At 38.9% G+C, this 13,163-nt stretch overlaps 2 protein-coding genes across 3 annotated transcripts in view; both read left to right on the forward strand.

The window, feature by feature from the left end:
• LOC134670107 (essential MCU regulator, mitochondrial) overlaps positions 1-13,163 on the forward strand; it is a 117,484-nt gene that overhangs the window by 90,365 nt on the left and 13,956 nt on the right. The gene's annotated exons all lie outside the window — the stretch shown is intronic.
• LOC134670062 (target of rapamycin complex subunit lst8) lies at positions 2,420-10,479 on the forward strand. 2 transcript variants are annotated; one of them, XM_063527731.1, is made up of 7 exons: positions 2,420-2,723; positions 3,477-3,629; positions 4,235-4,296; positions 5,882-6,035; positions 7,340-7,530; positions 8,251-8,393; positions 9,191-10,479. In XM_063527731.1, the coding sequence occupies exons 1-7, from the start codon at positions 2,598-2,600 to the stop codon at positions 9,304-9,306; spliced, it is 945 nt and encodes a 314-aa protein (XP_063383801.1). In that variant the 5' UTR covers positions 2,420-2,597; the 3' UTR covers positions 9,307-10,479. The 2 variants fall into 2 exon arrangements, with proteins under 2 accessions (XP_063383801.1, XP_063383800.1); XM_063527730.1 differs by lacking the exon at positions 5,882-6,035 and adding an exon at positions 6,081-6,234 and having other exon boundaries at positions 2,425-2,723.

A 13,163-nucleotide genomic window follows, 5' to 3' on the forward strand; every position in this document is an offset into this window, starting at 1 on the left:
ATAAAATACATACTTGAAGCAAATGTTTTTATGTTTAAAGCATAATAATGTTAATAAACAACCTAAAAACAATCATCATTGTCCAATTTAGAACAAACATTTTTCATAAAAGGGAATTTTAGGTGGTTTGGTTACGAGGTGGCCCCAAATCGTACGATATTTTTAGGTTTATTAAATAGTTATTGGCATTACTGCCATGTGACGAATAACAATAGTTAGAATTACCAAAACTAGTTATTATTGTCAAAAAAATTTAATATTTTAGTTTATAAACTTTGAATAAACAATAATAAATACTTTTGAAATCAAGGGGACATTTCCAAATGGACACCCATGTAACTTAATGGACAAAGTAAAGACGAGATCACAATAATCAAAAATTTACACAAATACTCAGTGAATAAAAAAAGGATTACAAAATATGTACCAAAATCAGTACATAGAGTTTTAAACATAAGAAACTCAATATTACTTAATAAAATATGACTTATTGATTGCACATGAATTAAATAAGTATAGACAAAGTCACGGTAAAAACTATACATACTCAATGTGCGTGCGACTTTACCGTGTCCGTTTGGTTACATTTTTCTAGTCCGGCTATATGTTACGCTTCAAATTGTAACCAAAAGGACGTAACGATTTGTCTGATCCAGAATTAAATCTATTCAAAATAATACAAAACTAACCGCAATGTTCAACTTATGTGCTTGATAAATAACTATATGAAACATAGTTTTATTTAATATTAACAGTGTTTTAGTTACTTAAGGTTCAAGCTGCATAAACAGGTGAACAAAACGGACAAAACATTGAGTAAAATTACCGGTCACACACCAGCACGATTTGGAGGTTGCGTTTTGACTGTTATAAATCAAATTTGACGTTTAAACAAGCTTTATCTATGGTCACAGGGTTCCCGGGATGAAAAAAAACCTAAAATATTGGTAAAAAGTATTTCGCTAAGTAGCGAAAACTGCGTAACCAACCTGGACTATGTCCGTTTCTCTATTTTGCCAGGACAACGTTTTTATCGAAATTAAACTCTATTATTGATGTTTTTAAAGCTATTTTTCATCAAAAACACATTTTCCAACATTTAAACTATGTCCGGAATGCATTACTTGGTGTTGCCTTCATAGAAAAAATATGTGTAAAAGTCCATCAAAAATTGAAGTCGGTGAAGGGGACAGTACTACAGAGTGATTTTATCATATCTAAAAACCTGATTTTAAGTAAGAAAAAAGTGATTTATTGTGCATTAAACTTAATAAATGATGTGTCTATATAATATATTTCCTTAAAAAACATCATTTGCCTAGTTAAAAAATTCGTCTTAAGAGTAAAACGCAAAAAATGTAAAGGGACATGCGAAAAACTCGAGGGTACAACTTTAAATGGAAATGCCCTGGTGCGGACGCAAACGCCAATTTGGCCACTAATGCCGGCTACATACGTAACGATAAATCGTTGCGATAAAACTGTGCAGTCCGACTGTGTAGATAAATCGAACCGTGTGTATGACAAATCGTTACGATAATCGACAACGATTTGTCATACACACGGTTCGATTTATCTGCACAGTTTTATCGCTACGATTTATCGTTACGGGAGTAGCCGGGGTAACATAATTTAAAATTAAGCGATATTCGAGCACCCTAAATAAATAAAATCCCCAAACGCGAACACTAGCCTCAAGCGCCCTCCAGACTATGCGCGTGAATCGCGGGCGAAGCCGCGAACGCGAGTGTGGAGTCTAGTTCGCTGATATGCGAAATCGACTCCAGACTCGCGTTCGCGGCTTCGCGCCGCGATTCGCGCACGAGTGTGGAGCGGGCTTCACAACACAAATATTGATCATAATCGGCGGTTGAATTCGGCGAGCCAAATTGACGTTTGCGTTCGCATTGCCTGATTTGATCGGACAATTTAGTAGTAGTAGTAAAACACTTTATTGTACAAAAAACAAAACAAACCAGGAAAAATAACATTCGTCATTAGTACAAAGGCGAACTTATCCCTTTAAGGGATCTCTTCCAGTTAACCTTTGTGCAATTGAGGGAGAATTGGAGACGGTAGACATCCGTACTGTAACAACAGCGTAAATAAAAGAACAAGAAAAGAAAATTATAATGATCAATTTAATCAGATTGGCGATAAATTGTCCCTGTCTAGACATGCCTTAACGATATATCCATTCTCATCAAAATTCTCATTGTCTAGATTCTAGAATATTAGGACACAAAGTGTAGTCTAGACTACATTAATATAATTATTATTCTGGATCACGAGAAAGTAATTTAGAAACTATAAACAACAACAAAACAAAATTAATTAATGGGATAGTTCTTTGATAAATGTTTGATACGGACCCAGCCATGACGATTATGACATTTGAAACGTCAGTTTGACAGCATACCCTGCTTGTCGAGCGTGTGTTTATACTGTTTATATTTTTTCGAAAATAAATATTTCCTTGGTGAATAATAATTTACATATCATTCTAAACAAATTGACACTGTGTACATTTGGCTGAATAATTGTTAAAGACATTTTAATGCTCTTAATCTTTATAACCAATAAATAGTTGATTGAAGATGTCGGGAGATGCGGCGGCAGGCGCGTCGCAAGTGGTGCTGGTGACGGGCGGCTACGATCACACCATCAAGCTATGGCAGGCTCACAGCGGCGTTTGCTTGCGGACTATGCAACATCCGGACTCGGTATTTAATAGCTATTTCTTTATCTGTTTTAATTTCGACTTTGTGTATCCACAATAACAAGTACAGACACCTGCAATAATATGTTACTCTTCAAAGACCGCAAAAATATGTGACACGCTCTTAGGGCACTACAAATAAAATAAGATCGTGTCAGATATTTATGCCGCCTTTGTTGAGTAGCATATTATTTGGTGACTGTACCTGTACTTCTTAAATTAATAATAGTACAAAGCGTAAATTAAAATAAATTGCATTGTTTACATCTGTAAGCCTTATTATTTAACCTGGTTCCTGTACTAGTATTTATACCAAAATTGGTGTTGTCAGGTGATGATAATGTAAGTACTGAATGGCATTTTCCTCAGATTAAACATTATCTAATTGTCGTTGCTATATCCCTGGCCCAAAGTCCACCATTTGACTTTACCCAGAGCTTTTTTCCTTTTTTAGGGTTCCATACTCAAACGGTAAAAACGGGACCCTATTACTAAGACTCCACTGTCCATCTATCTGTCACCAGGCTGTATCTCATGAACCATGATAGCTAGACAGTTAAAATTTTCACAGATGATGTATTACTGTTGCTACTATGACAACAAATACTAAAAACAGAATAAAATAAATATTTAAGTAGGGCTCCCATACAACAAACGTGATTTTTTTGCCATTTTTGCGTAATGGTACGGAACCTTTCGTGTGTCGTGTGAGTCGCACTTGGCTGGTGTTTTACTTACTACCTGTTTTTATTTCCAGCAAATAAATGGCCTAGAAATAAGGCCCGATGGCCAGATGGTGGCGGCATGTGGGTACCAGCACATACGCATGTATGACCTCGCTAGCACCAACCCAGACCCTGTCATGAACTATGAGGGTGTAAGCAAAAATGTTTCCAGAGTTGGATTCTCAGTAAGTTATTCATTTGATGCTTAAATTCGTGTAGGACATTGGTTCCTGGAATTAATTACTACAAAAGGGGGGGGGGGGTTACCTCACCTTTGTTATGTGTATTAATAATTATGGTGTCTAGATATAATTGAAATATCAAAATGGGGGATACAATTACCCTCTCTATAAGGCAATAGGAAATGGCCTACAAAAAAAAACCGAAGATTATAAATAATGAAGGAGAAGGAATATTTAATTTGTTTATAAATATGATTTCACAAATCTATTAACTATAGTTTACGTAATCATTGCCCTTGCAGTCTAGCTATTGTGGGGCAAAATCATGTGAAAATGGAAGTATGTTATGTAGTATTTTCATCGGACTTCTCACTCACAGATGTGCTCTGAGGGCCTGTCAAAAAAAAACGAAAATTGCACAAATATGATAAGTGTGATAGAGAGGTAGATAACAATTTTGTAGTAGTAAACTCTTTCTTTATTCTACAAAAAGACATAAAATAAGTAAAAATTTTGAAGGCGAACTTATCCCTTTGAGGGATCTCTTCCAGTTAACCTTTCATACTCACAACAGTTTGTCATTAAAAATGCGTTTTTTTTTGTTTTAGGATGATGGCAAATGGATGTATACGGGAGGTGAAGATTGTACAGCTAAAATTTGGGACATAAGGTGAGCTTGTGAGCATTATATTATTATTTTATGGATCTTCTTCTCAGCATATTTGCATCCACTGCTGAACATATGCCTCTTTCATGGATTGTAACAGCAGATGTAACAGCTACATTGCGTTATGGTATCATGTTCTGGGGTAACTCAACTGAACGAGAATTGGTATTTATGGCTCAAAAGAAGTGTCTGCGTTCTGCTTGTGGACTAAAGATACCTGACTCATGCAAACCATATTTAATTAATTTGAAAATATTAACTGTGCCATGTTTATATATTTTTGAAATTGCTATGTATGTCAAATTAAATATTAATCAATTTCCTTCTTATAATAGTGCGCGACAGGCACACAAAATTTCATATCAGCAATCAAAAACAGCCTTGCGTGCAAAAAGTGTTTATGGCATGGCACCCAAATTGTATGACAATGAGGCAACGTGATAGGGAAAGGCTGGAGGCTTTTGAGATGTGGTGCTGGCGTCGATTGGCAAAGGTCAGCTGGACGGAGAAGAAAACAAACGAAGAGGTTTTACGCATGGTAGGAGAGAAGAGGAGTTTGTTGAGAACCATAGAAAACAGAAGAGGAAAGATGCTTGGTCACCTAGCTGCTACGACACGACGAATTTATCAAAAATATCATTGAAGGGAAAGTTGAGGCAACAAGACGGAGGGGGAGACCAAGGAGAACGTACATAGATCAAGTAAAGGAAAAGCTCAACGTCGTGTCGTATCAGGCTGTCAAGGAGAAGGCAGAGGACCGACATACATGGAAATCGCTCCACCGACAAGAGTCTAACTCTTAAATGAATGATGATGATGACCCAAATTGTATAATAAGCTACCTAAATTGATAAGAGAATCCGAAATGCCTTTATTTAAGAAATATTTGTTGGACTTTTTGGTACAAAATGCTTTTTAATCATTGAAAGAATATTTAGACTATATGCCGCATATTTTATAGTATAATGTAGTATTTAAATATCGTGACTGTATTATTTTTGCATGCTGCATGGTAGGTCATAAGAATCTAGTCATAGTTTTAGGTAATATTCAATATTTCTATGCCTATTCAGGCAGGATGTGCTGTTCAGAAATTGTATTTTACATCTTTATTGTACCGCATTCAAGAAATAAATAAATGATTATGAATGATTATTATGATTATGTACTGTGTGCGGCGGTTCTATGTCAGGTCCGCTCTGCTGTTTTTTTAATGCTTTTTAATGTTGTCTGACCATCTGGCATGTTAAAAAAAAAATTGTTTTTTAATTATAAACAAACATGTTTATTCAAGCTGAATAAATTCCACACAAATCCTCCAAGAAATTTTACAATAAGTTTAACATCTTATGGATTTTACGATGAACAAACATTCACACGATGTAGATTTTAGAATATAGACCAGTCGTAACAGCGACATCTACCGGGATTGAGTACCTAAACCTCCGACAATTTTGTACTATGGATTACCTTGAACCTTTTAACCGCCGTGGACTGAGTATATGACAAAACTTCGTACCGCCGGCGACACGAGCACGCTCGATGACTCTATGGCGGTTAAAAGGTTAAGCAAATATAAACATTGCAGGGTGGGCCGACAGTTCCAGTGCCAGCGAATCTTCCAAGTGCCGGCGCCAGTGAACGCCGTCATCATGCACCCCGACCAGACGCAGATCATGGTCGGCGACCAGAGCGGGATCATCCACGTGTGGGACCTGCGCACCGACCAGAATGAACAGCTGGTGTGTATCATTGCAGGCTAGGTTATGCAAATATAAACGTTGCAGAGTGGGCCGACAGTTCCAATGCCAGCGAATCTTCCAAGTGCCGGCGCCGGTGAACGCCGTCACCATGCACCCCGACCAGACGCAGATCATGGTCGGCGACCAGAGCGGGATCATCCACGTGTGGGACCTGCGCACCGACCAGAATGAACAGCTGGTGTGTATCATTGCAGGCTAGGTTATGCAAATATGAACATTGCAGGGTGGGCCGACAGTTCCAGTGTCAGCGAATCTTCCAAGTGCCGGCGCCGGTGAACGCCGTCATCATGCACCCCGACCAGACGCAGATCATGGTCGGCGGCGACCAGAGCGGGATCATCCACGTGTGGGACCTGCGCACCGACCAGAATGAACAGCTGGTGTGTACTATTGGAGGATAGGTTACTAGTGAAGTAGGCATCAACCTTAGAGGATATAACCAACGGAGAGGCCATGTCTATAATTTTCGGTACAAAATAGTCTGCCGTTTTTTGCGGGGGAGGGGCACATCAAATGTATACTTACGTAACGTAAACATAGCCATGTCAGATATACGTCAGTCCATACATGTGGTTGACCATGACCATTGGCCGCCTATTTTTGACAGAGGGGAACGCCTGTTAATGACCACTCCGTTTCTTTATATTCTCTAAGGTAACAACTCATAATTTTTACATACATTATGCGGTAACTAAGTGGCTTTATAGGTTAAGACATTTGCATTTCTCCCTGCTGGACAAAGGCCAAGCCTGCAGTCATCTCCGTCTGGATGTATTTCGTTCACGCCTTTTTGTGGCATCCACTTGTGGGATGCAAGCCACCAACACCATCAATCCAATCCATCCGTCCATGACCGTACATCACCGTACATGACGGACTCAGTGCTATTTCAACCCATGAGTTCTTTCGCCTACTTCAGCAAATGCGGATTTTACCGATCGGCATGATGTTCCGGATCTAATCGGTCATTTTAAATTAAATCCAAAAATGCTTCTAAGTTGAATTGAGAACTTTATTAATTCAAAAAATAACGAATTAAGTATTAAATTGTACAACGGAACTTAATCGCGTCTTCTCCGAGACCACGTGGACAACGCTGTCCTCGAAACGTCGGACATAAATCTTAAAACTTAAATACGCGATTAAGTCCCGTTGTACAATTTAAAATCGTGAAAGTTTAAGGGCCAGTCGCACCAACTACATTTGACAGACCGATCAACGTCAGCCGGCGCGCCCCGGCGCTTTGGTGCAACCGACCCTAAATCAATAACTCATTGTTACAGATACCGGAAGCGGAAGCATCGATCCAGGACATCGCGATCGACCCGGAGGGGCGCATGATGGCGGCCGTGAACAACAAGGGCAGCTGCTACGTGTGGGCGCTGGGCGGCGCGCCGCCGCGGCCCGTGCCGCGCAAGCACCTCGTCGCGCACAACAAGTACGCGCTGCGCTGCCGGTTCAGCCCCGACTCCACGTCAGTACCTACATAAAACACCTTATTTGATATTAGTCATATACTGCGACTGAAAGCATATACGGTTAGTCGCATATGCAGATTGTAGTTGCGATTCGTTGCGCTTGCAATTAGTCGTAAGCATTAGAAAAACTGATGACCTGGTGAAGGTCGCGGGAGTCCGCTGGATGCGGCTGGCGCAAGACCGGTCATTGTGGCACTCTTTGGGGGAGGCCTATGTCCAGCAGTGGACGTCCTCTGGCTGATATGATGATGATGATGATTAGAAAAAAGGTAAACAATGTTGACGTGTCTTTTTATTGAAAAACACAAAAAAAAAGTTACAAATATGTAACAATTATGAATCATATACGATTATTTACATTCTTTTGCTTTCATAAGTAATAGTTACTGATTTTTAAAAAGCGTTTTTCAATTAAAAGAGACGTTAACATCGCGTAGTCTTTTTCTCATGCTAAATAACGAACTATAGACGACACAGAATTGATAATAATACTAGGTACAAAAGACTCACTCTCTAACAAAACGCGCCTGTTACGATCAGGACAGATATGGCCACTAGGTGGCGACAGCGTCACGCGCGGCTCATAGCTAGCCACCAAAATTGGTGTGGAGCAAAGCGACGTTATCGCGGAGTGAGCCACGCCTGCTTACGATTAGTCGTTATTGTTATTAGCGATTGATTATCTCATGTTTACCGGCCGTTGTGACCGTTCCCAGAATGCTGGTGACGACGAGCGGCGACTGCACGGCGCGCGTGTGGCGCACCAGCGACTGGGGCCTGCAGCGCGAGCTGCGCCACGACTCGCAGCGCTGGGTGTGGGACTGCGCCTTCAGCAACGACGAGCGCTACCTCTTCACCGGTAATGATCCAGTTTTCTAGGATAGCGGTGCCGTCATATAGCGGCCGTCTCTATACAAATACTACGACTTCCATAGTTAGCCTTATTATTTAGTATGGACACGGCCGCTATATGACGGCACCGCTATCCTAGGAAAACCGATCTTAAACGGCTATAGGCCCCGTGCATGAAGTATAGGGGGCAGCATAGCAGCCGTCAGATTTTTGGCGCGAGGCGTAAATGTCTCGTTTATGCTTCCGATGTAGCCCACAAGATGGCAGAACCTACTATGCGCAAGGAAACGTACCGACGAGAATGATCGATGGTAACACTTGCTTTGGAAATGTACATGTGCATATATGTTTCCGATTCCGGCCAAAAGATGGCAGACCCTCCAATGCGAACGCTCCCTATACGCATTCGCGAATGCGGTCACTGCAAAAAGGTATTTACAGATGTGGTGCGTAATTGTTTTCCATGGTATTTTCTCGGAAACGTTCGTATTTGTCATGCTACTAGTTCAATCAATGTTAGTAGGTACTCTTTGACCGCGACTGACTGCTGGCTGGAGTGTGTGGCGTACCAACTGTCGTTTTTTACAGATTAGAAATTTTATAACGTCAAAAGTAGTGGTATTTTTTCCTCCAAAATTAAATCTGAGTAGGTAACTATGCACAGATTATAGGGTCGTTTACACATAGGAGCTAGCATTTCGGAAGAAAAAGTTAATTACCTCTATTTTTAAGGTTAGAAAAATTCTAATTTTAAGTCTTACGGGGTATAGAACTCATGTGTGTAATTATAATGTAACGTTGCAGGTTCATCGGACAGCTACGCGCGGCTGTGGGACCTCGAGAAGGGCACGCTGGAGCGCGAGTACTGCGGACACCAGAAACCCATTACCGCGCTCGCCTTCCGCGACCAAGCCGTCTAGAATCTAAATAGGTATAGGTTGTAGCTATCTAATAGACCCTGACGGCTAATCCTTTGTCTATTGTTAAGTAAAACCGCACGTGCTACTTACCTGCAAAAAAGCTAGTCTAACGTTCAAAAAACCGGTGTAGGTGCGCTCTCCGATGCGCCTTTGTTACGCATCTCGATGACACATTTTAGACTGGTTCTGTAGCGTTCGACTCGCCGGCACTCAGTAACCGTAGTACTGAGTGCCGGTGAGTTGAACGGACCACACACATCCTAACAAAATATTTATCCATTAGTTAATTTTGAATCTTATTGCAATTTCCATAGGAGTTGTAACTCAATTACCTGGGTAAAGTGAACGAACGATTTTTTATGCACAAACAATTTAATGGACAAAGGATTAGTCGTAGAGGTCTATTAGCAAGCTACAAACTATACCCGAAGCCTACGGAACGCACGCTCGACGCTGGGTTTCACAAATTTATGATAACTTGTGTAACAAATGGGTGCACATGAGGGTGGTATTCCACCTGTCCAATTTCTTTGTCCAAGTGCATTGCCTCTCACTCTTTCTTTAAAGCAAAATGGGAGACGCAATACACATTGTACAAAGAATTTGGACAGGTGGAATACCATACTTACATAAAAAAATTATATGTTCCATAAGCTCCTATGTCGGCGAATTTTACTACTACACTCATGGACAAATTTAGAGTATCGCAAAAAATAGTTTAATTACTAATTTTGAAATTACTTTAGGTACTGTAATCCAGTAATGGGACCTTTTTTTTGCGTTTCTCTAAATTTGTCCATGAGTATAGACAAAAACTCTGAATAATAATAGTCTGATTTTTTTAATGGAATCGATTAAATAAGATGAATATGAAACAATTGGTGTATTTAAAAGTATAATGTAATAATTGTTTTTCAGTCGATTATCAGAAGTCTTATATATTTTGGGTTATAATGATGTTATATTTGTGTTATTTGATTTCTCTATTTATGAATAGCAATGAAAGCTATCCACTGCCGATTATGGAAACAAATAATCATGTTGTACAGTCAATGTACATAATTATTTAGATTATTGTGCCATGCACTGACATTGTACATATTTACAATAAGATTGAATTGTTAAGTTTTTTGTAAGTTCCTACATTAATAAATGTAATTATCCAATAACACATCTTTGATTTACTATGAATTATTTATATACAAGCGACCCGCTCCCGGCTTCTCACGGTTACACAAACCCATAACAAATTATACACCTAAACCTTCCTCAAGAATCACTCTATTGATAGGTGAAACCGCATGAGAATTCGTTCAGTAGTTTTCGAGTTTATCGCGAACATACGTACATACCAGACAGACGCGGCGGGGGACTATGTTTTCTAAGGTGTAGGTTTTAGCGCTCAGGGGTCATCCATTAATTACGTCACAACAATTTCTAGGTTTTTTGACCCCTCCCCCCCCTTGTCACATTTGGGAAACCCCTCCCCCTAGTGTGACGTCACATTTTTTCTACAAAATCGCCAAATCGAATTAAGTAAGTACCTAAGTATTATTCATATTTTATCAAAATATTTTTGACGATATAAATATTAGTAATTTTATAACCCAAAACTGCTTAGGAAAGAAAATTAAACGATTAAAAACTATTTTCGTTTTAAAAACTTGTAACTAAATAATTTAAATAAATTTTCGGTTACTGATGAAGTTAAAGTGACGTCACAAAGTTTGTGTCTCCCCCCTCCCCCATGTCACAATATGTCACATTTTCTTGACCCCCTCCCTCCCCCTAAACGTGTGACGTAATTAATGGATGACCCCTCACTTAGTAAAATTAAAATTTAAGGATAAAATAAAAATATAATTAGAAACGTAGGATACTTAAGGCCTATTTTTAGTTAATTTATGTAAGACTTTGTAAAAAGGCTGATTGCTTTCTAAATAAAAATAATAACAATGACAAAACAAATATATTTCAATACATTTATTTTAAATCAAGATATAATACAACTCACAGTCCGCATTATATAAAACTGCTCAAACAATATATATTATACCTATAACCTCTGGCATATCACAAATACTCTTATTCAGACGGCACTAAATTAAATACCTTTGTGACAAAACGGAACATGTAGCGTAAACGTTTCTATTGTCGGCATCTCAACAATGGTTGGCACCTTCAACCATATTTTAAGGTAGGCGTGGTGGCTTTCCTAAAAATAAAAGTTGCCAGGTACTTTTTATTGCCAACCATCGGGTAGTTTACCTTACATATTTAATAAGATTAAAACACATTTATATTTGTCAATATAGGAATATGATGAAAGTTTAAGAGTCTCTGTGTATATTTAGTTGCTGAACAAAGTAATAACAGTTAAGAAACTGACTGTAACTGTTGCTTCTGCGACATTGGTTATCCAAAGGTTCAGCCTGGGTAACAGTATATCATCCACTGATTACTCGAAAGTTGTTTGGAAGAGATAACCTGATAACAGTGATAACCCACAAGCATTATACTTATCCCAATTTAAAATATGAATAAGAAAAAATGTAATAGGCACATTAATGTAACATTTTAGAAAGCTACAATTTTCTATTGAAAATAAATATAACGAATAGGTAGTAGGTACTTATCTTAAATTAAATACTCTCTTATTAAACTAATCGAATACTGCTACCCGATCCATAAAGGCCTGTGCACACCGGATGTGCGTGTGCATAGGCGTGCACATGCGCGTTGTAGTATACAGATTCTTATGAGAGACGGCACACCGCTTGCGTGACGTGTGCGGCTCCAACATTTTAGCGCACGTCACGCACACGCAGCCGGTATGCGCAGGCCTTAAAAATAATTATAAAGCATATACATAAATGCTTTCTGGAAAATAAAATCATAATAATTATAAGTACAAACTCATGTTTGGAATGTCATAAATGCAAAATTTCAATGGAATTTCGACTAGAACAAAATATACAAATATTTAAAATATTCTCTCACTCAATAATATATGCCTACTAAACACTAAGTACAGATATAGTGCATAATTCTTTTCCATCGCTTTTTCACGGAATCGTACGAACGTGTCTTGCTATTCCAGTCAGTCTCGATACAAAAAGTACTGAGATTGACTGAAGTAGCACAACAAATACGAACGTTTCCGAGAAAATACGATGGAAAACAATTATGCACTACACCTGTATTCGTTAGGTGCACGACGGGTGCTGCCCCCTTTTGTTTTGTTTTGATGAAGACCATCGATATTTAAATTTATAATAATTTGAGACCATAACATATTGCAAATGAAAATGTTTAAAACACCTTAATAAATTAGAATATTAAGTAATCACATATATTTTATGTAATGCTTAGTTTAAACAATAATCAGATCTTTATCATCAACTTTAAATAATGAAGCTTATTAAACAGTGTAACTGTTTGTCTTTGCTTGCTTATACTTTAATAGGGTAAAAATAAAAGTAAACCGAGACTGGAACCTCAGGTGGCATGAGCTTTCTCTGCCAAAAATGTGGGAGGTCGTGCCGCGCGCATCGGCCTCCACAGTCACCAAACCCGTTGTCTAAACACAGAAAAGACATCCTCCAGACTAAGCATAGTAGCTCTACCCCCTCTGCCCCAAAATCCAGTAGTTTTACTCCATTTTCGAGTCGAAAGTGTCTTTGTGTGACGTCCGTGTCTTTGAACGGACCAATCACGGCATGGGACCTCGCTCACCTCGTCCCTGCACCCCCGTATTTTTGGCAGGATCGGTTTCATGAAATAATTGCTCTAAACTCCGTCTAGAGGATTCCTAATATATGTCTAAACAGCAATGCATAAATCGTCTACAATAGACG

This window comes from Cydia fagiglandana, chromosome 13 (assembly GCF_963556715.1).
Source record: "Cydia fagiglandana chromosome 13, ilCydFagi1.1, whole genome shotgun sequence".
NCBI classification, from domain to species: Eukaryota; Metazoa; Arthropoda; class Insecta; order Lepidoptera; family Tortricidae; genus Cydia; species Cydia fagiglandana.

Excerpts from the sequence above, each read along its gene's own strand:
- LOC134670062 (XM_063527731.1), top strand. The coding sequence starts at position 2,598 with ATGTCGGGAGATGCGGCGGCAGGCGCGTCGCAAGTGGTGCTGGTGACG. Across the intron at positions 2,724-3,476 it reads CTATGCAACATCCGGACTCG|CAAATAAATGGCCTAGAAAT; the intron begins GTATTTAATAGC and ends TTTTATTTCCAG. Across the intron at positions 6,036-7,339 it reads CCGACCAGAATGAACAGCTG|ATACCGGAAGCGGAAGCATC; the intron begins GTGTGTATCATT and ends TCATTGTTACAG.